The sequence below is a fragment of the Solanum verrucosum genome, unplaced genomic scaffold (assembly GCF_900185275.1).
Source record: "Solanum verrucosum unplaced genomic scaffold, falcon-dt-bn FXZP01000278.1, whole genome shotgun sequence".
In the NCBI taxonomy this organism is placed as follows: Eukaryota; Viridiplantae; Streptophyta; class Magnoliopsida; order Solanales; family Solanaceae; genus Solanum; species Solanum verrucosum.
In genome coordinates this window covers 2,869,815-2,897,093 of record NW_026020332.1, presented here as the reverse complement: position 1 = coordinate 2,897,093, position 27,279 = coordinate 2,869,815, and the positions used below count along the sequence as shown (strand labels likewise).

Below are 27,279 nucleotides of genomic sequence, written 5' to 3'. Positions count from 1 at the left end.
TACCCAAAAGAATTATATCTTAAAAATATATATATACAAGCAAGTTATCCTTTCTAAAATAAAAAATATTTGTTTTTGACATTTTCTCCCTCTCGAGTATACTATTATTATTTTTTTTTAAAAAAAAATTCACCGACTAACTAATTTAAATTCCGACCTTTTCAAGAAAAAAAGAAGTATTAACTTAATATATCTATATTTTTTAATAATAGGTTTAATAAAATTTATTTCGTGGCTTATTTTGACATTTTCTCCCTCTCGAAAATACTATAATTTTTTTTAAAAATTCACCGATCCAACTAATTTAAATTCCATCCGGAAATTTTTGATAATAGGTTTAATAAAATTTATTTTGTGGCTTCTTTTTCTTCTCAAAGGTCCCCAAAAATACAGCAAGGAAAAAAATGCCTCACAATTGGTGCTGAGTATAATTCTTTTATGAGCATGATAACAATTGAACCGAATCCAATCTTATCAAACACTCTGCTCCCCACCTTTTTCTAGGGCTTCCTGGGTTCAAGATCATTGTTGGGGTTGCTTTCTTTTTGTTCCTAGATCCAAATTGTTGAAAATTCTCTTCTGGGTCGGTTCTTGATTCTGAAAAAATGGCCATGTTTTGGCGTATGGCTGGCCTCTCCACTGCTTCTCCAGTAACCCCTTTAATTCCCTGTCTCATTTTTCTTTTTACTTTTTGTGAAATGTTTGTGTACGATTTGAATGTTTGGGTTGCTATATCTAGTGTTTATTGATTGGGATTGTATAGGGTGGTTTATTTTTTAAGGAAATGGGTTTTGGTTTTTGTTGAATTTCTTGTTATGTATGTTATGTTGTGTTGTGTTGTAGCAGTCTGAATTTTGAATTCAGAGTTGTGTAATGGAAGATTGGTAATGTGATTGTTCTGGACTTTTAGAGTGGGGAGTACTTTTTTGGACTGAATTTATAGTGGAAGTTAATGTTTTGGGGGTCTGGTGTTTACTTGTTGTATTCTGATTGTTTTAATTATGCAACTCGCAGAGACTGAGTGTTAAATTCCTTATTGAAAGAGGGAAAAAGGAAGAGAGTGAGTGTTGGATGGACTTGGATGATGGTGGCATTTTTTAAGATATTTTTTGAGTTAAATCATAGAGCAATGGAACAGTGGCAAAGGAGAAGTTTATGATGGACTAGTGGGCCGTATGATTGGATCTAATTTCTTGAACAAATAGCGGTGGTTTGATGAATCATACATCTATACTTGCTAATTGAAGAAAATAGTACTGATGAAGTTCCTGTCTATCAGGTCCTCAATGTTGAACTGCAATTCTACCTTTGTGCAGCATTGTGGAATTTTTCGAGGAATGCACTTTTCGTTACTTGCTTTTTATCTGAACTAAGTGCTAGATTATGTTGCAAATTTTAAGCTATTTTGCTTTCTAGATTGACATCAACAAAGTAAATGATATCTCTTGGTAAAATTATGTTCTTTCCAATTCCTATTTCACTTCAATTCTTATGCCACATACTTGCGCAATGCACCTTTTGCCCATACTAGACACCTAGGCATGCCCAGGTAGCCTTTCATTTGGAATTTGGTTGTTTTTATGTAATTTAGAGGAGCTGATCCTGGAACGGAAGTCCATTTCTTTTTTGAGAATTAGTACTGATGTATTCTTCAGCATTAGGACTGCTGGCTACCACCAAAAACATGTTACAGGGGAATGAGATTCAAATCTAAACTTTACAAAGTACCTAGGAAATCAACCAACTCCTCTACTTCCTCTATACAGTTCTGTTTACACCAAAAAAATAGGGTTTCCAGGCACTTCCATTTCACATCATGAATGGACCTGATCTTGTCTTCAAAGCACCTTCCATTTCTCTCTTTCCAAATTGTCCACCATATGCATGAGGGTATTATCCTCCACCATTTTTTCTGACTCTTGCTTCCGCCTCTTCTAATCCAACAGCTCATCAGATCAGCTGTATGCTCTGGCATTGTCCATGTTGTCTTTGTGAGACGGAAAAACAGATTCCACACTTGAGTAGTGAACTTACAGTGTAGGAACAGGTGATTATTTGTCTCTCTTGTTTCATTGCACAAAAAACACCTAGGTCCATTTCTTTGTACCACATACATAGGCCATTTCAAGTCTTATGCCATATACTTGGGCAATTTACCCTTTTCCCATACTAGACACCTTTTCTAAGCATCTCCAGATAGCCTTTCATTAAGAAGTTGGTTGTTTTTATGGAAGTTAGAGGAGCTGATCCCAGGAATGGAAGTCCATTTGATCGTGCTCTGAAACACATAGAATTGTAATAAATAGGTACGATATTTCTTTTCCTTTACTTTTTTGATACCCAAGAATTCCCTGAGGGTCAGTGGCACACAGTTTGAAACCTGGTGGATAATGGACCCGCCCCCTTCTTTTCTATACTTAATACCAGACTTTTGTCTCTAGAGGGTTCAAACCTGTTACGCGTGCCTAAACCACACATAAAATATAGCTTATTTCTTAAAACATGGATGGCAATAGTATAAAATATGTGACACCTATTTTTTGACTCAGTTGTTTGCTAGATTATTTAATGGGCTAAAGGCTTTAACTAATTGAATAATGATGTGACACAATGGCTATGGTGGTTCGGGTTGGAGACACAAATTTTGTCGGGGGAGGGGGGGGGGGGATAAAGGATTAATATGGAATTTGGGAAGGAGGTGGAGAACTAGAGACATCACTTCGCCTTTCAGGTGTGGTTAAATTTTGGGGAAATAGATGGTGCGGGGATGACACTTTGAAAGATGATTTCCAGAGTCTCTATAGAATGTCTTGCCAGTGTGAGATGATAGTTCAACAAATTAGGGGGACACTAGGTGGAGAGACTTTTTGGACTTGAGCTTTAGAAGGATGTTAAATGATCGGGAAGTATCAATTGTAATTTTAATTGTCAAAAACAATAAAATGATTGGGAAGTATGTGAGCTCCAAAGATTGTTAGTCTTATTACATAGGCAAGGCAACCCAATTGATAAGCCTGATGCATGGTGGTGGAGATTTAAGGGAAAATGGCGTGTTAATTGTGAAGACTTTCTATGAGAATCTGTTGCTTAGGGAGGAGCAAGTGTATCCATGTAATGCAATATGGATCCAAAGGCGCCAAGGAAGGTGTGCTTTTCACTTGGTTAGCCACAAGAGGGGCGATTTGACAATAAAGAACTTGAAAAAGTAGAAGATTGTATGCATCGGCTGGTGTTACATGTGCAAGGAGGTGGGTGAGGATGTGGATCATCTTCTCCTACATTGCAGTTTGACATATGGTGGGATATGTTTAGGTGGTTTGGCACTCCATGGTGATACCAAAAACGGTGAAAGAATTGATGTTCAGTTGGAAGAGTGGGAGGAGAAGAAGAAGACAAAGGGCATGGAATATGGTGCAACTTGCATTAATGTGGGTTGTCTGGAGAGAGAGGAATAGAAGAGCTTTTGAAGGTGTAGAGTCGAGTTCCCCTCAAAGTAGCCTTCGTTCCCTTATTTTATTTTGGTGCACTCAGAAAGTCCCCTATTGTATAGACGATTGGGTGGAGTTTGTAGAGATTCAGTTGATTGTGTAGATTCTTTACCTTTTGGTATACCACTTGTATATGGTCATTTTATGGCCTTGTTTATGATATGAAATATGTTTTACTTGATCAATAAAATGATGTGACACAAAGGGATGGTTTCATGATGATAATGTAGAGTGAACATGTCAGTTAACTGGACAAATGTAGATTGTTGACAAGAAAAACTCAAATGTAAATTGTTGACTTAACTGAACATAGAGTGCTGATTTTACATGTTAGCACTGATGGATCTGTTTCTAGACAATGTGGATGTGTAGTCACTTTGTATTACACTGGAAGGATACAGGGTTTCACCACAGCAATCAGTGTCATCTAGATGGTTAAAAGAGACATGAATAGTTGAATTCTTATAAAAGAAGAAAAAACTTTCACTGTGCTGATAACTTATGGCAAGTCTACAAGGATTGAGAGTTTCTGATATGAAGGATAAGAAAGAGACAAAAAAGAGAACTTTTCATAGACTTTGGTAACAACATAGGGGCTCCATGTATAGTAGTTTGTCCTTTGGAAAACACAAGGTTCTTTACCTAAGTTGGACCTTGCTAATGCTATCTAAACAGTAGGTAGGCAGTGAATGTATGACAACTATCTCTCAAGCACATCTTTAGTTCTGATCTCAATAATTAAATTGAATATTCTTCATCATATATTATGGAATCTGAATATATTCTGCAACTTTTGCTTTGGAATATTTCAGAAATATTCTTCTACATAAATTTAATGGATGCAAGTGCAATTTAATATTTGAGTTCATTACTTCTCAGTTTTCAACATTGCTTACTCCAAAGCATTGTATCAGTGTTCAACTAATGATGTTTATGATAAAAATAAATAATGTGTGTGGATATTTTATGATAAAAATAATGTGTGGATATTTTATGATAAAAATAATGTGCATAGATTTATAGGATACACTGACTATTTTCAGGTGGAGACAATTTTGGATAAGGAAAATTTTGCACTGGATGAGCTCTTGGACGAGGATGAAATAATTCAAGAATGTAAAGCTCTTAATGGACGCCTTATTAATTTGTAAGCACCTTATTCACTCTTGGTTCTTCAGGGGGGTTGTTGGTATGCTAGATATAAGTTGTAATTACATCAAGTTCTATTAATTTTGTATGTGATGTACAAACTACAAAATATCTCCCAACCATTGATGTTTCATGGAAAATCCATTTAAAGTAAATATCTTTTATTGTGAAAAGATAAGTCTGGATTTGCTGCTGTATGGTGAGGTTTAGCTGAGGGAGTCTAGTGATGCATCCCGTGCATTTGAGGCTTTTTTAAAATTGGCTAGTCTGGATTTAGTAAGAACAAGTGGTTAACTTTTGTAATTCTGGTTTGTTAATTAGGACTACAAAAAGTTTAGTGTGCACTAAATAAACATGCCAAGTGCAAGGCTAGTTAGATATCCTTCTTAAACTCAATTTTTTGGGGTTTTTTTTTGGGTGGGGTGAGGTGGGAGGGTTGGTGGGCTGAGGCAGTGCTTGTTTTTTAACAAAACTTAATTTTGTTTTCACTATAGACTGTAAAGATCAGTGTTATTACAAGTTATCACTTAAATGATGAAGCAATGGGCTTCATAAAAGTGTGCACTTGAAACAATGACAATTAATGTGATCCCAATGCGAAGTGGTCTCGGTTATTTGAATCTCAACTTTGAATAGTCGGATTAATATCAGCGTTATTGTTTATTGGATTGTGAAATCAGTTATTTTAATTGCATTCTGATCATTATTGTACTAAATTCATGTAATTTTGGTGATCTTTTTAATGTTGTGAATTGTAAGTTTGACTTCAAAGAAGCATATGCTTCACTTCCGGTATTTCGCTTCAAGCATCATGGACCTTGTCGCTATTTTTTTTCCCGCTTTTGCTTTTAAAAACACGGGTAAGATATTTTTGATGTTTTAGACAATATGGAAGAAGTATCATGTGACGACAGGCTTCTATTTTGTAACTGTCTAACTTTGGGGGACTATACAGTTTGGTATAGTATACCTGTTAATATATAGAATGTTACCATTATTTTTTTTTTGAGAAAGGTAACATTACTTCTATATATCCACAAGTATACTACATCAAAGTGTAGTCCCCCTCCAAAAAGTTTTACTTACATCATTCCTAGGATCTTCTAGTTACAACCAGTCAATAATATCTGTTTTCCTTCAAAGCATCTTTGATTCCTTTCCTTCCAAATTGTCCACCAAATGCAAGCTGGGACAATCCTCCATCTCTTCTCATTTTTTCCTGCATTTCCATCCCTGTTCCAGCATTGTAGGACTTCTATAATATCCCCAGGCTTTGTCCACTTAATCTTCCTCTTTTGGATAAACATCTGCCACAATTGATCAGTCCATTTACAGTGTAAAAAGAGATGGTTGACTGTCTCCACCTGTTCTTCACATAGATAGCAACTAGAGCGTAGATTGGGTTTCCTCCTGTTTAAGTTCTCATGTGTCAAGATTGCCTGCTTTGCCAAGAGCCATGTGAAGTAATTCACCTTGTAGGGAATTTCTGTTCTCCAGATCATCCTCCAGGGCCATCCTGCATGCTGCTCCTCCGTAGACCTGAGTTCTTTGTATGCTGATTTTACAGTGAACTCTCCCCCTCTCTCCCCCTTCCATACTAGTCTATCTTCCTCTCCTGTCAGATTGGTAGCCATTTGCATTGTATCATGAAATCTTGCTATGGTTGTCATCTCCCAATCATTTATGTCCCCTTCTTAGAAACAGGTTCCACCCTTGTCCTGTCCATAACTCTGCCACTGTTGCTTCTTGTCCTTGGCTCAGACTATGTAGTACAGGGAAGGCATGTTTGAATGCTTCCTGTCCACACCAAATGTCATTCCAAAAAGCTATTTTTTCTCCATTGCCCACCTTGCAGCTTGTTCTCTCTTTGACCAGCTGCCATAGGTTCCTGATAGACCTCCATACACTACAATTGTAAGGGTTGGTGACCACCTCTGTCATCCATTTATCCTCCATGCCATATTTTTCTATTATTACTTCCTTCCATAGAGATACTTTTGGTGAGACAAATTTCCACAACCATTTCATCATCAAACTCTTGTTTTGGGTTTTCAGCTCTCTGATATTGAGTCCACCCCCTCTCTTACTTACCAGCAGTTCCTCCCATTTGACCAAATGGTACTTTCTCTTATCTTCGCTTCCCTGCCATAAGAAGTTCCTCCTAATCGCATCCAACCTCTTGGTTACCTTGGCTGGTATAGGGAATAATGACATCATGTACGAGGGAAGGGCATCCAGGACACTGTTAACTAGAGTTAGTCTGCCACCTGACGACAAATATTGACACTTCCAGTTTGCAAGCTTCCTTTCACATTTCTCAATTACTCCACTCCATATTTCTTTTGACTTGCTCTTAGACCCCAAAGGCATTCCCAAGTAGGTTGTTGGTAATTCACCCACTTTCCCTCCTAGTGTATTGGCTAGGTCTTCAATATTTATCACTGTGTTGACTGGATAGATGAAACTCTTGCTCCAGTTTATGTGCAGACCTGAAACAGCCTCAAAAATATTGAAGATGACCCTCAAAATCAACATCTGCTCCTCTACTGCATCACAAAAAACTAGAGTGTCATCTGCATAATGTAGATGAGTAATCTCTAGATTATTTCTTGTATTATTTCCCACTTGGAAACCTCTGATCCAGCCCTTTACTTTTGCTGTCTGAAATAGGTTGTTTAGTCCTTCCATGGCCAAGATAAAGAGAAAAGGGGATAAGGGGTCCCCTTGTCTCAGACCTCTGTATGACGAGAAGAAGCCACATGGGCTTCTATTGATCAGAATAGAGAATTTCACTGAGCTTATGCACTGTCTAATCCATTTTAGCCATTTTGTTCCAAATCCCATCCTTTGTAACAGATTCGTCAAAAAGTTCCAATTCAAATGATCATATGCCTTCTGGATATCCAGTTTACATAGGATCCCTGGTTTCTTGTCTCTCTCTCTGGAGTCTACACTTTCATTGGCTATTAATACTGCATCCATGATCTGCCTATTCTTGATGAAAGCCATTTGTTGTCTATCCACTAGCTTATGTATCACTTTTTTCAGTCTTTCGGCCAAAAGTTTTGCAATTATCTTGTACACTCCTCCTACTAGACTTATTGGTCTGAAGTCATTTAGTTTAATATTATGAAACTTTTGGTGCCATCTCTGCACAATTTGTTTCTTCTTGTAGGATTTAAAGGTCATTTCTTGGAAGAACCTGTCAAAAAAGGAAGTCATTCCGTGGAAGAAACTGATCATCTTATGCTTTTCTTTCTGACAGTCTGCGAGAAAGAGCTCAAGTTGAACAACTTGTCAGGTACATAGTGGAAGAGGCTCCAGAAGATGCTGAGAAGAAACGAACTTTTAAGTGAGTGTCTGACTGGCACTGGAAAGTTATTTACATTGCATATGTTATAGGCTCTGAATATTTCTTTGGATGAGAATATGAGTTCTCTTTTTCCTTGACCCGAGTGCATGTATTAAAAAAATTCTTGGTTGACTGTGCCATAGGTTTCCTTTTATTGCTTGTGAAATTTTTACATGCGAGGTGGACATAATTCTTAAAGCTTTGGTTGAGAATGAGGAGGTATTCACTCTTTTTTTTATCATGTATTTTTATTCTGCCTTTGTTCTATATGCTTAGTTCCTTGAATATTGTTTATAAATTGGCTTTCTCATTTTGGATGTCAGCTAATGAACCTGCTATTCTCATTTTTGGAACCTGAGCACGCACATAGTACTCTGTTGGCTGGTTACTTCAGCAAGGTATTCGTCATTGACCACTAGCCACATTAGTGTGAATTATGCTTCACTTAGCTATGTATTCCTTTGTTTATATCTCTATATATATTTAACTGGAAGGGGAGTGGTTAATAAGTTTGACAAGGTTGATTCCTTTACTTATCAGGGAAAAAGTTTGCAAGGTTGACCACTTCTCTGTTGGCGGTGCCGTGTTTTAATTTCCAAAAAAAATTTTCGTTGAAAAACTATGTTTATTTTTCAATTTTATCCTATCTAGTTTCTATTGTCTTGCTCCCGTTTCGACCAAAAGCAAGGTGATAGTTGCATGCTAGATACTACTGTAAGACTGAATGAAGGACTTTACTTGCTGGATTTTGGATGAAAACAATGCTGCATTTAATATTTTCTGGAAGTACTTCCATTTTTTAAGGTTTATTTCTTCTGTGATCTGTTATTATCAGATTTTCAGTTTCTACACTGTACTTGATGCCCAAGTTTCTTATTTTAGGTTGTCATATGCTTGTTGCTGCGGAAGACATCAGCATTTATGAACTATGTACAAGTAAGTTTGCTGCTTCTTATTAGCTATCATGATTGATTTGCATTACAAAAACACACATATAGGAAATGATTGGATGTTATATCAGTCGAGGTAAAGCTGGTCTATGGATGTACCAATGAAACCTTACTCCCTTTTAGTCTCCAATACATTTCTTTTACGTTCTTTAAGATGGTGGAGGGTGTTCGCCTGTTGTGACTTGTTTATATCTTCTTTAGTTTGAGATGCCAGTTCTTGTGTGACTAACTGGTATGTTCTACCAATAAATTCTTTATGTATTTAATGTATCAATCATCTGGCTAGTTTTTTAAAAATTTATTGTCCCTTGTAAAATGGTGAAACATTGATTTCTACCGCCTCTTAATGCTTTCAATAAAAAGTCAAGCACAGTCAAGCTAAATGATTATGGTTTATTCTCCTGTAGGCTCATCAGGATATTATCAAGAAGTTGGTTGATCTCATTGGAATTACATCCATCATGGAGGTTTGTAGTTTTTGAAATAGTTTAAGGCATGTTTTGGTTGTTTAGCATGACTAAATCCAGAAGTTTTAATGCTTTTGATTTTAGGTGTTAATCCGCCTAATTGGCACCGATGAAAATTTGTATAGCAACTTCTCGGATTCGATGCAGTGGTTGGAAGATACTGATGTGCTGGAGATGATCGTTGATAAGTTTAGCTCATCAGTATGTCAATTTCCTGAATTTATTTAATAACACTCTAATTTGCCAAGTCATTAGTCATTACATGATTTATGTGTTTCGATATCAAACCTGGCTTGGGGAACTAAGATTGTACTGCATTCCTGCTTTATGCTACCATTCTTAATAAAGGAATTACTGCATGCCTGATGATATTTGCTAGGCGACCAAGGTGCTGGGGCTGATAAGAAGGTTATAATTCATCGATTTATATGTTTAACATAATGTGCTCAGTAGGGATGGATCAAATACTGATGGTCTAGTATTCATCTATTTAGTTAGTGACTGGGTACCCTGCAAATCTTGTAATTGCTGGTGTAGGTTACTATGGTAATGGAGTTCTCTGTAATTGCAGGATTGCCCTGAAGTGCATGCTAATGCAGCAGAAACTTTGTGTGCCAGTACTCGATATGCTCCTCCTGGGATAGCTGCCAAAATCTCCAGCCCTAGGTGTTCTATTATTCTGAACCTTCATTAATTTTGGATTCTGATTGAAGCCTTAGTCCTGTGATACTATTGTATTTTCTCGAATCTCACAAACATAAATTTGGTTATATGATGTTTCACAGTTTCATTGAGAGGTTATTTCGTCATGCTCTGGAGGATTCACGACCTAAATCCGTGTTGGTTAACTCGTTATCTGTGTGCATATCGTTATTAGACCCTAAGAGGCTAGCATCAGGAACATATTACATGTACGGTCGCCAGTCAATGCAGTGCTCTGGAGCAAGTGCAAATCCTGAGACTGTGGAAGGGATGTTGGGAAGCTTAGGTATGGATTTACTGGTTGTCTTTGAACAGTATCTATTGGTGGACAAATATTTTTGTGCATCCTCTTGAACTTCCACCTTCCCCCTTAAATAGAAAGGATTTTTGACATTCTTATCTTGCACAATAGTGATTTTAGGCTCTGTTATAGTGCTTAATACATTTGACTTTTGATATACATGATACAAGCTTTTCCAAGTCATACCATTCGTACATTTAAACCTGCAGACATCATTCTCTCCTCTTCTGTTGGTGACTAGTACACTTTAAAAAAAAAATGTGGTGCCTTCTTTCCTCTTAAGGTTCCCGGAAGTCTCCATTTGGTAGCAAATTTTAGTCTGAGTGTTGTAGGGAATGGGAAACCTTCTAGGACTCTTATGCTCGGCGAGGGGTTACCCGTGTGTTTAAGAGAGCCTGCAACAGTTTGGTCAAATTGAAGGGTGTCGATTGGCATCAAATTTCAGTAGGTGTTGTGACTTCACTTGTAAAACAAATATGTTGCTTTATTTTAGTGATGATTGAAGGATAGAGATGCGGAGTGTGCTTACCATGGTGAAGTGTTAATTCAGCAAAGTTGGATTCTTGGAGGAAAAACACACAAAGGAAGTTTAAGATATGCATGGTTCAATAAAAAACCTAATTATTTAACCTTCTCTTTTTTACGTGAAGTTTGGATTCTAGGTTCCCTTTATGAGTCGTGTATTATGATCTTCGAGATATTTGTATATATGTGACACTTATCATTGTAAAAATGACCCACATATATACAAATATGATGCAATGAACCCAACTATATACAAATGACACACATGTACACATATATATACATGCTATTGTGAGTTCTGTGACACTTCTTATTGAAAAAAGTAAGTGGTATACTGGTTCATTGCATCATACCTCAACTGTAACATTTTACGTCCTAATTAATTGGAGATCCTTTCGATGTTATTGTTGTTTCTCTCTGCTGCCCGTTGTATTTTGTTTTGGTCCGCTGGATAAGTCTTTGACTCTTTTTTTTTTGGAAATACTGAATTTGAGATAATTCATTGTGCTGTACCAGTTATCTAGGTTTCGGTATGTTTTCCATATGAATTAGATTTATAGGCTTTGATTTGAACTTGTATGTTGTGATTCAAGTGGAATAACTTTTATTATTGTTTGTTTATACAGGTAATTTACTGAAGCTTCTGGATATTTCATCAGAGGATAATGTCTTGCCAACAACATATGGGAGCTTACATCCACCGCTTGGGAAGCATCGTCTGAAGGTAGTTATTGAACATCTTCTTGTAGGAAAATAAGGGTCCTTTGGTTTACACACTAGGTATGCAGAGATTGTAAATGCAAAGGTTGTTTATGCGGAGATTAATAATGAGGAGATCTGTATACATGAATTACTTTAACAGAGTATTTTGTCTTTAAATAGTTTATTCCCCGCATTGCTAATACGCGTATTTTCGTTTCACATTCTGTCTTTAGATTCTGCATGACTTAATGTATGTGTTGTTTAGTACTTCCAACCAAACGTTGCAGTTATGTTGTGATTATTTCTTTCTTATGGGGCTAACCAAATACTATACCATCTTAGGCGGAGTTTTATGGTGTGAGTAATTATGTCAAATCATCAAGCAAATGCTCTCCAAGCTTCTGTCTTGGAATTAGAAATGGATATAATTTAATAATACTTTTGATCTAACTTAGAGAGGTCAGCGTTGTCAAAGACAAAAAGTACTTAACAATGTCAGGGTTAGATGAGGCTTTAAGCGCAACACAATTCTTGAATACATTGTGCTGGTTTTTATTTTTGCAGGAAATGAAAATTGTGTTCAAATTTTCACTTCTTTCATTAATTGAGAGTTTTAATCGGGGTTTTTTTGGGAATAAAACATAAGTACACCCCACCCCCCTTACTAAACTCGGTTTACCAAGTACACACTTATACTTTGGCGGACTATTTTGAAGTGGAATTATTGTTCCCTCTTTTGCTGACATAGCATGGATTGATTTACTCTCTTAAAACGCATGAGAAACATTAGGAAACACTCTCTTGGCTTGGGAACTCGACTTTTGATCGGCCAAGCTGTACCACTCAACTTCTACTTCACTCTATCTATCATTACTCTTTTATCTCACTGACCGCCAACCCAACTCTTTTATCACACTAAGAGCTCCTTATTTTAGCCGTAGCAAACAAACAATTAACATGTGCAGGAAATTACCCCATAACAGAATCCACTCACTTCACCATTTGTAGAAACAACCCAACACATTGACCTTGCAGACTTCACTCCAAAACCACTCCTAGATCCATCTAAAGGGACCTTCTATATGGTGCTTTCTGAAGAGATGCTTATAGCTCTAATTTAAAGCTTGTTAGACTTAGTGCTAGGATTTTCATTTACTTTTTCAGTGAATGATCAGTTCTTTTATGCGTGTGTTTTGTTGATTCGAGTGGTGAAAGTTGAGGTTTTTGTGTATAGAAAGGGAAGATGAGAGTGAAGCTAAAATAGGGGAAAAAAAGAGAAATGGGTAATGGCATGGTGGCACGTGTATATAAACTCATTTTCTCATTTGGGTAAATAAATACTTCTTAGGGGGCTAGTTTTTTATTTTTGAAACAAACAAATGAGGGGGCTAGTTTAGGGCGTATTATCCCTTACTCTTTTTCTTTTGATCAAACAAGTCCTTATATCTATCTATGTCGTGCAATGCTATCTAATCATTTAAGGTCCACTTGGTCTCAATAAAATTTTAAATATTATCCTTCATTGTTTTATTTTCAGAAATCAGCATTCAATTTTCATTGATATTTTCTTTTTGAAATTGGTAACAGTATATATAGAAAAAAACATTAAGCTAGTGCTAAACAATAGTTACAGCAAAAGAATAGATCAAAATTGATCTATTATACATACAGACTACCTAACGTATACAGAGAATCAGTACTCTCTCTAAGGCTTTCGGTACACCAAAAATTAAACAAAAGGATACAATTCATCTCAACTTTCTGCAGTGAATTGTATATATCTTAAAAAATTCTTGAATTCCTCTCTTTCCATAATGTCAATTTTCATGGATATAACAGTTTGCAGATCAATATTTAACTTTAGTGTTAAAGTAGCGGCAAGTTTGTGTGTTTGTTGTACTTCGTTGAGTCCGTCAGTATTATATTTTTTGTAAACAAATTAATAAAGGCTTTGGAAATTTTTTTAGACTTGTAAACAAAGATTTTTGAGTTTGTGAATAAGAGGACTATACTCTAACATCAGCCTTCCTTTATCAGTGATTTTTCATACTACTTTGGGTTTTCCCCTAGGCCCCTTTCCACTATCCCTCCAAAAAAATAAACAAAGAATCATGTGATGCCCTCTGCTGCTTCAAATCAGAGTACTATAAATATTTTTGTTCTCTCTCCTGGCATCTCTTTTCTGCTATTGCTTACATATATGACATCGACTGAACACCAAGAGTCTTGCTTTAATCTATGTAACTAACAAGAAGAAACAAACTGCCCTCCACCTCCAACTGTTTTTGCTTCTACTTTTGTAACTAATTTGCATATGCCTTCAATGAAACATTTACTTCATCAAAAAAATAAAAACTCCCGTCCACCTGCACCGTGTTTTAATGTTATGCTGGGTGGTAAATAGGACTTTGATTCCTCAAATTTTGACTTCGATCAACTGGGAATTTCAGATAATAGAGTTTGTTTCAGTCTTGGTGAGTGTTAGCAGTGAAGCTGCTGAAAAGGAGTTGATTCGGCTTGGTGCTGTTAAACGCATCTTAGAATTGTTTTTTGAGTAAGTGCTCTTTATAATTACTATGTTACTATATTATCAAATAACCTTCTGATTTCTGTTACTTGGTATAGTGTCTAGGTATCTGATGTCGTTTTCTTTGTTATTGAATCCAGGTATCCATACAACAACTTTTTGCATCATCATGTTGAGACTATAATAATTTCGTGCCTGGAGAGTAAGAATATTCAATTTGTTGAACATCTTCTTAGTGACTGTAATCTTCTCGTGAAAATTCTGGAGGCGGAGAAAAACTCAACGCTTGCTGCTGATCCATCCAAGGTATTAATCAAAATTTAGGTGTTTTGACTCACTATTCTTAATTTTACTTGTATATTGGGCTGTAGATGTTGAAACCTTTGGTCATTAAGTTTTTTAATGATGATGCAGCCAACGGCCTCTGTTGAGGGAAGATCCCCACCCAGGATTGGAAACATTGGGCACATGACGCGAATAGCTAACAAACTTGTTCAACTAGGGAACAACAATAATAGCATACAGTCGCGTCTGCAGGTGTTTGAGATATATGGTTTCATGTGTTATCATTTTTTTCTGTTTGTTCATGTAGTTCTTCCAGTTTGAATCCTTCCTGTTTTACTGTGCTATTCAGCTACACAAGGCACAAGGATGTTTGCACTTCGAGTAGCTGATTTTGCATTTGATAAATAGAGATTTCTCAAGGTCCTTTTGGGCAGTTGCTAATACTAATGTGTTGCATTTTCATCAAGTGGGGGTAATCAGGGGAAGTAATGAGAAGCATGACACTAATGAATAGGGATAGAGGGAGTGGGAGAGTTTTCACAAGACACAAGTGACTTCTCTAACTTTGTTGGGTCTCTTTATGTGTATTTCATTTGTCATCTGAGAAGTTGCTCTACTCATACTACCTGGTAGTGTAATAGATGTTCAATCAACTACTCCTCAATCCCTAACTAGTTGGGATTAATTATATGAATCCTCAATGTTCATTCTGCTTTATTCGAGCCCATTTCATTCCAATACTTAGTAATGGCTTTTAAAAAAGAGTCACTAAATCCCACATGCACATTGTCATCTAAGTCTATATGCAGACTATAATTAGTCTTATGACAAATACCAAACCTAATTTAAGTGTATCAACAATTAAGCTTTATTTCCGACTAGTTGGTATTGCATATATGGATCCTTTATATGAGAGATTCTAACTCTGTGTGTATGATTGTAGGTCTACCTCCTCATTTAGCACCTTTACTCATTATAGTATTGCACCTAGATTGCTGTACGTATGGAGGTTCACATACGACATAATGCAAACCATCTTAGACAACTTTCTCTGTTTTTATCCTCTGCATGGTATATGCACCTTGTGGTAATTTTTTTTGTCTTTTCAATCTTGTATTGCCGCACATCCATCTTAGGATTAATATTTATATGACATCCATCTTGTGAGACCCAACATTTGATTACATATATACAACCACTCTGTGTAACTTTCTATTGCATAACACTGGCGTTGCGTTCCTATATTTCAACCATCCTGTTTTCGTGGATGTGTCACATCTTGATTGTCACACCTTTTCCTAGAAGACTGAGCGTTGATTTACAAATCTGTTGCATTAGGCGCTACATTCTCCTGGTAGTTTACTTATGCTGCTAGAAGAAGCTTGACTGACTAAAAGCGGTGTGTTTGGGAATTTGATGTTGAGGTGATTCTTTTTCTTGTTTCTCTTAGGTTACCTACAAAGTTGCTCTAATACCTAATCATATTTCTTAACATAGCTTCATTTTGGCTAAATTTCATGGGTGGTACATGGACTAATGATTTTGGCTAAATTTCATGGGTGGTACGTGGACTAATGATTTTGGCTAAGTTTCATGGGTGGTACGTGGACTAATGATTTATTGGACTATAGTACCTAAAGTAAGTAGGTAGTAGTGTGTTGTCTTGCTATCCATCCATGCAATAGCTCTACGTTTAAATAACAGAAAGTACCAGCCCACATTTTTCTCATGTAGAAGAACAATTTCCAGTACACAATGTATACACAAATTATCAAAAAGATCCAACTCACCTATTACCTACTTCTTAAAACCTATTTACCCGTTACCTAAACTATACCCACATTATTATAACTTGTATAATGTATTACCTATACTTATTTAGTCTATACGTACTGAGAAATTACATTGACCTCTGATGGAGTGATTTTAAATCGACCATTTGGAAAAAAATCTCTATAATCTTTTAGGGATAATCATCTTGGGTACCTTGAGGTTAATTTCAGAAAATGCCTTTTATTATGTAAATTCCTTATCCTAAATGCAAGTACTTTTTGGCAGGAGAATAGTGAATGGATTGATTGGCAGACAAATATTCTTCAAAAACGGAATGCTGTGGAAAATGTTTTCCAGTGGGCTTGTGGGTGAGTGCCTTATTTGCCTGCTATCACTTTGTGCTTGTAAGTATTTCTTAGGGTAGGGGGATGGGGGATTGCTTCCAAGTAAATAAACCACCTGCAGAGAAGAAGGTATGCACAAGGGATAGTGATGAAAATATGAAGATATTAGGTAGATTCATGTAGTATCATACCATGACTGCATTACGAGGATTATGAAATACTTGAGAACTGGAATTGAGCAGTCTTTGTTATGGGATGCGTTGTGCATCTCCTTTTGTTCGTTAATACAAGAGATGTATCAATCACCCACTACTGCCCCCCCCCCCCTCCCCTTGCTACCTTCTTGTTGGAAAGGCATAACTTGATCTCTGTGAATAACACAAATAGGTTCTTCCATGTGTGACTACAAGGAAAATAACAACAGACACCCCTCATCTCATTGATTAAGGGTAGAATGGAAAGTATAAAATTCAATTGTTACTCCCTTTGTCCCGATTTATGTGGCAAACTTTCCTTTTTAGCCAGTCCCAAAAAGAATGATACATTTCTATATTTAGTACAATTTAACTTTTTAAAATGTCTATGTTACCCCTTAGTGAGATGATTTATAGCCACACAAACATCTATGGCTTGTTTGAGACCACAAGTTTCAAAAGTCTTTCTTTCTTTCTTTCTTAAACTCCATGCCAAGTTAAACAACATCACATAAATTGGGATGGAGAAAGTACTAAATATAGAAATATGTCATTCTTTTTGGGACTGACTAAAAATGAAGGAGTGCCACATAGTTTAGGAAAAAGGGAGTACCATGTTTCATGTTATATAACAAATTGTGGGTCTTGAATGTGTCTTATTAATGCTACATTTATTCTGTACAAAAGCATTTTGAGTTTCCCTAGTTGAGTACCTTTAATGATATTTACCTTACCTTATAAAAAAATTCTTGCTGCGATGGAAGGAGAGAATCATGCCCAGATTTGAGTGTTCCTCACTTGATCGTTTGTGTGAATTTTATGAACATCATGCCATTTTTTCTTTTGAGTGGGACACAACATTTTTGAAGAAAATATACTCATTACATCATTGATATATTTTCATCTTTTCATTGGATTGATCATGGTTGTAGTTTGTTACTCTTTGTACCAGCATAATATTGACTTTTATTTCATGTAACCTCTCTCAGGAGACCCACATCACTGCATGACCGAATGAGGGACAGTGATGATGATGATTATCAAGATAGAGACTATGATGTTGCAGCTCTGGCAAATAATTTAAGTCAGGCCTTCCGCTATGGAATCTATAACAATGATGAACTTGATGAGGTGTTCTTCATATCTTAACAAAAGACAACATGATTGTGCATTTCTTGATCTCTCTCTATCTTTTAGCATGTAATAGTGCTCGCTAGGTTCCTGTGTTTATATCTGGAGAAGGTAACCACAAAAGATTTGGAACATTGATAGGTAGTTAGAGAATTTATCTTTCTTATATTTAGAGTAGTCCTTTCCTAGAGCTGCCTGCCATGTAGAATCTTTAGAGATGAAGCAAAATGAGCACAGCAAATGTGCTTTTTGATTCATATAAGTGCCCACACCTTTTGGCATAACTAATTATTTATAACTAGTAAATTATCCGCGCTTCGCGCGGGAATTTAATATCATGGAATTTATAAAATAATACTTAAAACCTATCGGTCATTAAAACTAAAAGACTATATTATCTTACATACAAGATTACGTAGTAACAAACATTAATAATGTAAAGGAAAATGAAAATTATTACATCTTATCATTTATCCTTAATAACATAAGCATAAATTAATGACTGTAAAAATGCATACGAGGATCTGTAACATAAGCAATGGTGTCAGTGAGCAACTTAACAGGAGCAAAGTACACAAATATTTAATTGTGAAGAAGAAGAAGAAGAAGCAGTTCAGAATTTTCGTTATTTTAAAATGAGAGGAAATCCCTTTATTTATAAACAACAAAGGGTAGTGTGAACAAATGTTTATTGTGCCTTATCGGAAAGGTTACAATTATTTGGAAAAATTGCAACCCTTCGGAAAGGTCACAACCTTTCATAAAAGTCGCAACTCTTCATTAAAGTCGCAACTTTCATAAAAGTCACAACTTTTCATAAAAGTCACAACTTTGCATAGAAGTCGTAACTCTTCATTAAAGTCGCAACTCTTCATTTCTCCTGCTCGGGAGTTTCTAGACCCGATTACCTTTGAACTACAAGCCTTAGAACGACATCGAGTGGTGTTCGATAATGAGGACTTTGACTGCCATAGCAACTGTGAAGCGGATGATGAAGGAGAGGAGGGGAGTACTTATTCTTTATCTTTGCACGACTTTCAAGATCAATCTCTTGAAATTCCAAAGCAAATAACATGTCTAATTGATGCTGCTACTGACTCAGATCAGTCATCCATCTCCCGTAATAATGATCATCTTCTTTTTCCTTGGCATGGTGAAGGTATCCCTGGTCAGCAGGTTATACATACTCCTTCAGTCATCTCTACTTCTAAATGGACAAAGTTAGTCATGGTTAAGGCTTGCAAAGCTTTCGGCATTAATGCTATCGGATTTGAGCATGAATTACTGGGCATGATTCTCAGAATGGATCAACGAAGACAAGATCAGGCTAAACAGAGGGTTTCATCATCAAAAGGTGACTCGAAGATGAAGAAGAAAAAAGGGGCAACTGAATTAAAAAGGTTATCTTCGGGTTTAATTCAAGATGTTGAACCAATCAAGGCGAGGGGTAGGAGTCACAAAGCATAATCCAGATTATTCTCAGTTGGAATGTCAGGGGTCTGAATGACAGTAGGAAGCGGAGTACCATAAGTCTCTATTAATGAAGTGGAAGGCTGACATAGTTTGTCTTCAAGAAACTAAAATTGAGGATTGGTCACAACAACTAGTCAATTCTCTTTGGGGGAATAGATGGGCCAGCTGGGCAGAATTACAAGCAAACGGTACCAGGGGGGAATCATAATTTTGTGGGATAAAAGGTTCTGGAAAAGTGTCAACATTGAACCAGGAACCTACTCAGTCTCTATAATTTTAGAGAGTATCCACGAACAATTCAGATGGTGCTATACAAGAGTGTATGGACCACATACAAACAGCGAAAGGGAGGATCTTTGGTATGAACTAGCCTCGATTAGGGACACTTGGGATGGTCAATGGGTGTTGGGAGGAGATTTCAATGTGTGCAGATTTGACTACGAAAAATTCAACTGTCATAGAAGGACTAGAGCTATGGAGAACTTCTCAGAAACCATACTAGATTTAGGACTCATGGATTTACCTCTGCGAGGAGCGCAATATACATGGTCAAGAGGAACTGAGCTTTTGCAGGCATCGAGAATTGATAGATTCTTGATCTCATCAGAGTGGAATGACAGTTTTAAGACAATAAAGCAAGTGGCCCTCCTTAGAGTAATATCTGTCCACAAACCTTTGATGCTTGAATGTGGGGAATGGGACTCTAGCTCATCCTACTTCAAGTTTGAAAACATGTGGTTACAGGCTGAGGGGTTCCTTGATTCAGTTAAAAACTGGTGGAGTAGCTATGAAGTAGAGGGCAATCCTGATTTCGTTCTAGTACAAAAGTTGAAATATCTAAAAAAGGATATCTCTACATGGAATAAGGAGGTATTTGGGAAGTTGGAAGAACAAAGAAGCCATGCTTTGAATGACCTCACTAATCTAGAACAATCTTCTGAAGGCAGAATCCTTTCCGAGGCTGAAAATGCTCAAATGATTAACTTGCAGACACATTTAGAACAATTAGCAAAGATTGAGGAGGTTTCATGGAGACAAAAGTCAAGATGTTTATGGCTTAAGGATGGGGACAGGAACACTAAGTACTTTCAGAGCCTGGCTAATGCTAATAGAAGGTACAATTGTATTGATAAGCTAAAAATAGCAGAGCATGTAATTGAGGATAAAAGAGAGATCAAGGAGGAAATTTTGAGCTACTATCAGCATCTGTATACAGAAAATGAACCATGGAGACCATCGGCTAGATTTGAGAATTTAGCTAGAATCTCTGAAGCAGAAAGTACTTGGTTGGAAAGGGAGTTTGAAGAGGAAGAGATCTTCTCAGTTATTAAAAGTTGTGCTCTTGATAAGGCTCCGGGGCCGGATGGTTTTACCATGGCATTTTTCCAACATGCCTGGGAGATTATCAAGTACGAGATCATCAAAGCTTTGAGACACTACCACCAACACTGCCACATGGTCAAATCTGTAAATGCCACTTTCATATCCTTGATTCCTAAAAAGAAAGGGGCAATTGAGCTCAGAGATTATAGACCAATCAGCCTTATTAGCAGCATTTACAAGATAGCATTCAAAGCTTCTGGCAAACAGGCTCAAAACAGTGATTGGAAAATTGGTTTCTGGAAGCCAAAATGCATTTGTTCGAGGAAGGCAAATATCAGATGCAGCCCTCATTGCTAATGAAGCTCTAGATTGGAAAATAAAGAGTGGAGAACCAGGGTTGCTAGTGAAGCTAGACATTGAGAAAGCTTTTGACAAAGTAAGCTGGTCATACTTACTTACTATCCTGAGGCAAATGGGGTTTGGTGAAAGATGGATAAGATGGATGAAATTCAGTATCACAACAGTCAAGTATTCTATCTTGGTGAATAGATCACCTGTGGGTTTCTTCCCTCCCCAAAGAGGGATTAGACAGGGTGATCCTATTTCACCATTCTTATTCATCTTGGCAATGGAAGGCCTCAGCAAAATGATTCAGAAAGCAAGTTCTTTGCATTGGATTGAGCCATTCAAGATAGGAAGAGATCCGACATCCCAAGCTAATGTATCGCATCTGCTCTATGTAGATGATACATTGATTTTCTGTGGTGCTGAAAGATCACAAGTGATGCAGCTTAATCTAACTTTGTTTATTTTTGAAGCTATTTCAGGTTTACACATAAATATGCAAAAGAGCACTATCTACCCAGTTAATGAAGTTTTAAATCTAGAGGAGCTGGCTGATATCTTGGGCTGCAATATTGGCTCATTTCCTTCCACTTATTTGGGTATTCCTTTGGGTGCTCAGCATAAATCCACTGAAATTTGGACAGGGGTTATTGAAAAGTTTGAGAAGAGGTTGGCAACATGGCAAATGCAATATCTCTCCTTTGGTGGTTGAGTAACACTTATCAATAGTGTTCTAGACAGTTTACCTACTTATTACATGGCCTTGCTTCCAATGCCAAGTGAGGTTATAGAACAGATTGACAAGATAAGAAGGGACTTCCTCTGGAAGGCAACAGGGAGAAACACAAATTTCATCTCATCAAATGGGAGAAGGTCACACAACCAAAATGCCAAGGAGGTCTTGGCATTAAGAACCTTGCAGCCCACAACAAAAGTATGATGATGACGTGGCTTTGGAGATACAACTTGGAAGACGCAGGGCTCTGGAAAGAGGTCATCATAGCTAAGCATGGAAGGCTAAATCAATGGTGCTCAAATATTACTACACTTCCTTACGGAGTGGGACTGTGGAAGAGTATTAGGATGTTGTGGGATACATTTGATCAGAACGCTTACTTTGAGTTGGGCAATGGTTTACTCCTAAAATTTTGGACAGACAAATGGCTTGGAAATACCACTCTTCAGGAGGATTTCCCAGATCTGTTTAGAATTGCTTAAGATCCCAATTCTGTTATTGCTGCTAATAGAGAAGGGATCAATTGGGATCTGAGATTTTGAAGGAATATGCACGATTAGGAAGTGAATGATCTAGTAGACCTTTTTGCTAGACTACAACATTGTCACATTAATCTCCAGGCAGCTGATAAGCTCAAATGGGGACACCAGAAAGGAGTTTATACAGTCAAGGAAGGGTATCAACAGTTGTGCTCTAGAAACTCCGTGATAGCTAACTGGCCCTGGAAACTCATTTGGAGGACCAAGCTACCACCTAAGGTAGTTTTTTTTACTTGGATAGCTCTATATGAGGCATGTCTCACCCAAGACAACATAAAGAAAAGAAAAATCTAATTCCCAAACAGATGCTATATGTGCAAAAAAGAGGCTGAAACCCCAGACACCTTCTTCTTCATTGTGAGGTGGCCTCAGAATTATGGAGCATGTTTTTTTGTCTCTCTGGCATCAATTGGACCACACCCCTCACTGTTAAGGATGCATATGAGAGTTGGAGTCTATGGAAAGTTGACAAAGTCATCAAGAAGATCTGGATTATGATACAATGCTTGTATTTTTTGGTGTATTTGGTTAGAGAGGAACAAGAGATGTTTTGATGGAGAGTCAACTGCTTTAGGCATTTTGAAGACTAGGTGCACTGAAAATCTGTTTAGTTGGACCAACTTGTATCCTGTTGTTAATGCAGAACAACTTCAGGATTTTACTAACTCATTAGCTCTGGCTTAGATAGTTTGTATAGTTAGCCAGAGATTTTTTTGTAAGCTCAAATGCCATATCTTGTAAATTTTGCATCATCCTGATGCTGTGATTAATACCACTTGTCTTATCAAAAAATAAAAAATAAAAAAAATCGCAGCTTTTCCTAAAAGTCACAACTTTTCATAAATTTCACAACTTTTCATGAAAGGGGAAGGCTAGTTTTGTAAATAAATAAATTAAAAGGGAATTCTGGTTTGTGGTGGCACCACGTAGGCGGGCCTAAGGTTCTCTTTTATATATATATATATATGATATGATATGATATGATATGATATGATTTAATTTGAAGTGTGGTTTTGGTTTTTATCTGCAAGTCCCGATCACAGGAATGTTGTTCAGAATCCGTGGTTGAATTTTCGACTGTAAAAAGCCTCTGCTGAAAATGGTATAAGATCCATAGTTCAATATAGATGTAGCAGGGTTAGACAGAGGGTCCAGGAATCTGTGGCAGCATTTTGCAACTGTTATATGGTCATGGCATAACAGCCTAGATGTAGTAGGTTAAGACAGAAACCAGTGAGAGCTAGAAAGAATTTTATCCTGTTAATAGCATAGAATAGACTTCCTAATTGTCATAATTAGGAATATTGGTATTTAGTAATCTTCCTTATTAAATGACTATTTCATTTTAAGTTTAAAGAAACCTTATCTCAAGTAGCCAAAACTATGGAGCACTCTGTATATTGTCTGCAACCAATTCAGTACAAGTTATATCTTAACAGTGCCAAAACAATGGATGTTTGATTTTGCTTCTTTTTCGTTTTTTGGTTTATCTTGTTTTAAACCTTTTTTTATTCAACTTCATCTTTAATCTTCACATATCAATTTTTTAAGCACATGGCCATTAAGTATATTATTATTAAATCATGTACTCAAGGAAGACTTTATCTGCGTGCAGGCTCGTGGTTCACTTGAGCGGGATGATGAGGTGACTGTCAAGGTTTTATTTAGTCCTTCAGTGATTGCTTAGTTAATGAGATATATACAAACTGTCTGCTACCATACTTCTATGTTGTTTGTGCATATGCTCTAGAGAGAGAGAGTACAGGGCGTACTTTCTCTCCTTCACATCCACTTCAGCATAGCTCTCAAAATTGTTATAGGGTCGTGAACTTCACTCTCATCTCTACATAGCAAAAGTATGATTTTTAGAAGCATATTTTTATTCATGGCCATGAAATGGGTCTTCATATAGCGGGAAGATATTCAGAGGAGGTCCAACTAATTTGTGATTGAGGCATAGTCAATTGATTGATTGATTGGTATCATTCTTCATAATGATGATCATTACATAAAGTTGAGTCGATTTGTAAGGCAGACCACCTCTGTTCCACCTCCAATACTGATCTTCCCTTTAATTCAATGTGGCTGACAGGAACTTCCCTTTGGTTATTAGCAATACTTTCAACTACTCCCTCCGTACGAATCTTGTCACATTTCCTTTTTTGAGGGTCACTTCTTCATAAACTTTATCCAACATTCTAAGATGTATTTTTTCACCATATTGATATTAGAAGAAATGCAACTTATAGTACTTTTCATATAGTTTATGAATCGATAAGTTTTAGTCTTAAAATATTAAATTAATCTAATTCAATTTAGCTCCAAAGATTAGTCAAAATGACTCTCGAATTGACAAGTACTTTGGGACAGAGGGAGTAGTTCTGAAGTCACCTATTAGCTTTTCAAAATACCCATATTGCCCTTAGCTTTCGATTGCTTTAAAGCCAGTTAGTTATCTGTGCTATTTAGTTTATTATTTTATTAATTAAATGAACATGTCATTTGTGATGGAAGAATGAAGCGATATAATATTGCATGTAGAAATATCTAATGAAATTTTCTTGCTACCTGGTATGTCCACCTTGTCACATCTTATAATATATATCTCAAAGAAGTAGGCCCTACAAATGACTTTAAAGTTTAAAGGGTATTCTTCATACAAACTGTTATACCCTTTAACCTTAAGTTTGGAGCATTTATAGATATCTTTTTAAAATTCTCATAGAGGGTATGTATAACAATTCTGAGATGATGGTCGATTTTATAACTCACTTGTGTGCTTTCTCCTTTTGAGAAATTTCGAAAGCATTTTTCCCACTTTATTCTTTCTTTTGGAAATCCTCCTATTTAATATTAATTATGTTGTAATGATCAATGTCGCTAAGGCTCACATGAAAAAGCCCTCTTAAGCCTAAAGCTTGGTGAAGCGCAGGTTGGGTGCTTTGGCTAGCTTAGATGACCTTTTAGTGCAGTCACCAAGGTGCTAGGGCCTATGCTTCATCACCATGGCTCTGGCTTTAGGAGGACCATACTAGACAGTAAATATAGTTCGTGAAGTAGTAGATTGATTGCTAATAGAACATTTTGAATGGAGTTTGAGTGATTACGACTACAAAATTAGTGAAATTTGGTATAAATACCTAGTCATTAAAACTTGGCACTGCATCTCTACATCTAAATCAGAACTTCAAATTTATGTTTGAACTCAGTGACATGATTTTTGCTTCATATATTTAATTTTAATCTTTCAATTCCTTAATCCAGATAATGGTTGTTTGTGTTAACATTTATTTTTTCTTCATTAGTGCTCTCTTCTCTGAACCTAATTATGCTTTGCGCTAAAGTCTCAGTAGTCTTTGACATTGTTTTATGCTTTTTGCCTGTGGCAATGCGCAACCTGTGCCTCTTCAGGTAACTCATTTACACAAACTCTTCTGATTTCCTGTAGGATGTCTATTTTGATGATGAGTCTGCTGAAGTTGTGATATCTTCACTACGTTTGGGGGACGATCAGGAAAGGTGGGTAAAAAACAGTGTTCAAAATGCTTTTTGTGTCTCTGTCCCAGTATCATTAGTAACAATGATGTTACTTATAATTGTTTTTGCAGTGGATCACTTTTTACAAATTCCAACTGGTTTGCTTTCGAGGATGACAAAGAGATTCGTGAACAGTACACTGCCTTGGTTGCTTCTCCCTCACCTGACACTGAAGAAACTAATGTTATTAGGCCCAGCACAAATGATGATGCAGCTGCTGATGAAGATGATGATTTGGCAGACACTGCCTCATCTGATCGACCTGAGCCAAAACAAAGTTCTGATCATCCTTCACCCTCTAGTTTGTCTGAGGACTTGCATCAGGCTACAAGTAATGAAACCATTAAGCCTCCTGAATGGGTTGAATGGCGAGAAAGCTCTAGTACAATTGGAACATCCAATCAAACCTCGGATTCAGCTGGTGTTGCTGATGTGGTCGGGCCTCCTTTACCTAATGGCGACGTCAAAAAGGAATCAGAAGCTCCAAAGGATACTATTCAGTCAAAAGAAGAAAATGCTCATATTCCACCCACTAATGGGTGCACCAGTAATGTGGAAAAAGAGTCTGAAGGATCATCAGGTGATACCTCACAGCCTCCAGAAACAGATGGGAGCCAAAGTTCTAGCAATCCTAGTTCTGGTAGTATGGAGAACCCCCCTGCTGGAACAGTGGGATTATCTAGTGGAGAAACCGAGAAGTGAAGTGTGGAACCACTGTGAATTCTCGAGGTGCAGTTGCGGGAGAAAAAACCTAGCACTTTTGCCATTGACCTGGTGCACTGATGAGAGTCTCAGCTCTTGCTGTCGGCTGGGACTAATATGTGGTTTTGGAGCCTGATGTATATTGCTGGGGCTTAAAAGTCGAGTTAGCCGCAGATGATTCTTTCCTCAACTTATAGGTAAAGAGTGCTCTCTCTTTATTCTCACTTATTAAAGGCCTTTTGTGCAGGTGATTCAGTAGATCATACTTTTATTAGTAACACAGAACTGCCTCTAGATGTTGTCCAAACTGCCAAAGGGAGTTGTATGCTGTACCGTTGAAAGGATCTTGTTTTATATCTCATATTTTTATCATTTTTCTACTTCTTGATCCACTCTCATCGCCAAATTCACTGGACCATGTTTGGTGAAGTATAGACCTAATTGACAACCAGGTTATGTTCGACACTTGCACACAGCATTCCAGTGCAGGTTCCCAGTTAATAAGATGTTGAGATTGATTCTGTAGCTCTCACCGTACTCTTCCCATCAAAATTTGATGTCAATATATTTAAGCTTTTTTGGTTTCTCTTCATGACTTGTGTTGTTTGTTATGTTGGAAATTCTCAATTTTCAAGTTGATTCTATGGTTCGTGATCTCATGCACATGCATATATAAGGTAGTCCAAAACAAAATGTAAGGTGTATTTTAAATAGTCGATATACCATTTGATAGT

At 36.9% G+C, this 27,279-nt stretch overlaps 1 protein-coding gene across 1 annotated transcript; it reads left to right on the top strand.

Moving 5' to 3' along the window:
* The first annotated feature begins 356 nt into the window (after positions 1-356).
* Positions 357-27,137, top strand: LOC125836156 (uncharacterized). The gene is made up of 19 exons (XM_049515253.1): positions 357-650; positions 4,532-4,635; positions 7,903-7,989; positions 8,133-8,208; positions 8,313-8,387; positions 8,872-8,925; positions 9,347-9,406; positions 9,491-9,607; positions 9,978-10,072; positions 10,192-10,394; positions 11,561-11,658; positions 14,087-14,190; positions 14,304-14,469; positions 14,578-14,700; positions 16,507-16,589; positions 17,749-17,890; positions 23,922-23,951; positions 25,755-25,825; positions 25,915-27,137. Exons 1-19 carry the CDS (start codon positions 606-608, stop codon positions 26,543-26,545), a joined length of 2,364 nt encoding a protein of 787 aa, XP_049371210.1. The 5' UTR covers positions 357-605; the 3' UTR covers positions 26,546-27,137.
* Positions 27,138-27,279: the final 142 nt, after the last annotated feature.

Bases quoted from the DNA above. Each gene is read 5' to 3' on its own strand.
- LOC125836156 (XM_049515253.1), top strand. From the start codon at position 606: ATGGCCATGTTTTGGCGTATGGCTGGCCTCTCCACTGCTTCTCCA. The intron at 11,659-14,086 runs GTAGTTATTGAA...TGGGAATTTCAG, and splicing joins TTGGGAAGCATCGTCTGAAG to ATAATAGAGTTTGTTTCAGT. The intron at 14,191-14,303 runs GTAAGTGCTCTT...TATTGAATCCAG, and splicing joins ATCTTAGAATTGTTTTTTGA to GTATCCATACAACAACTTTT.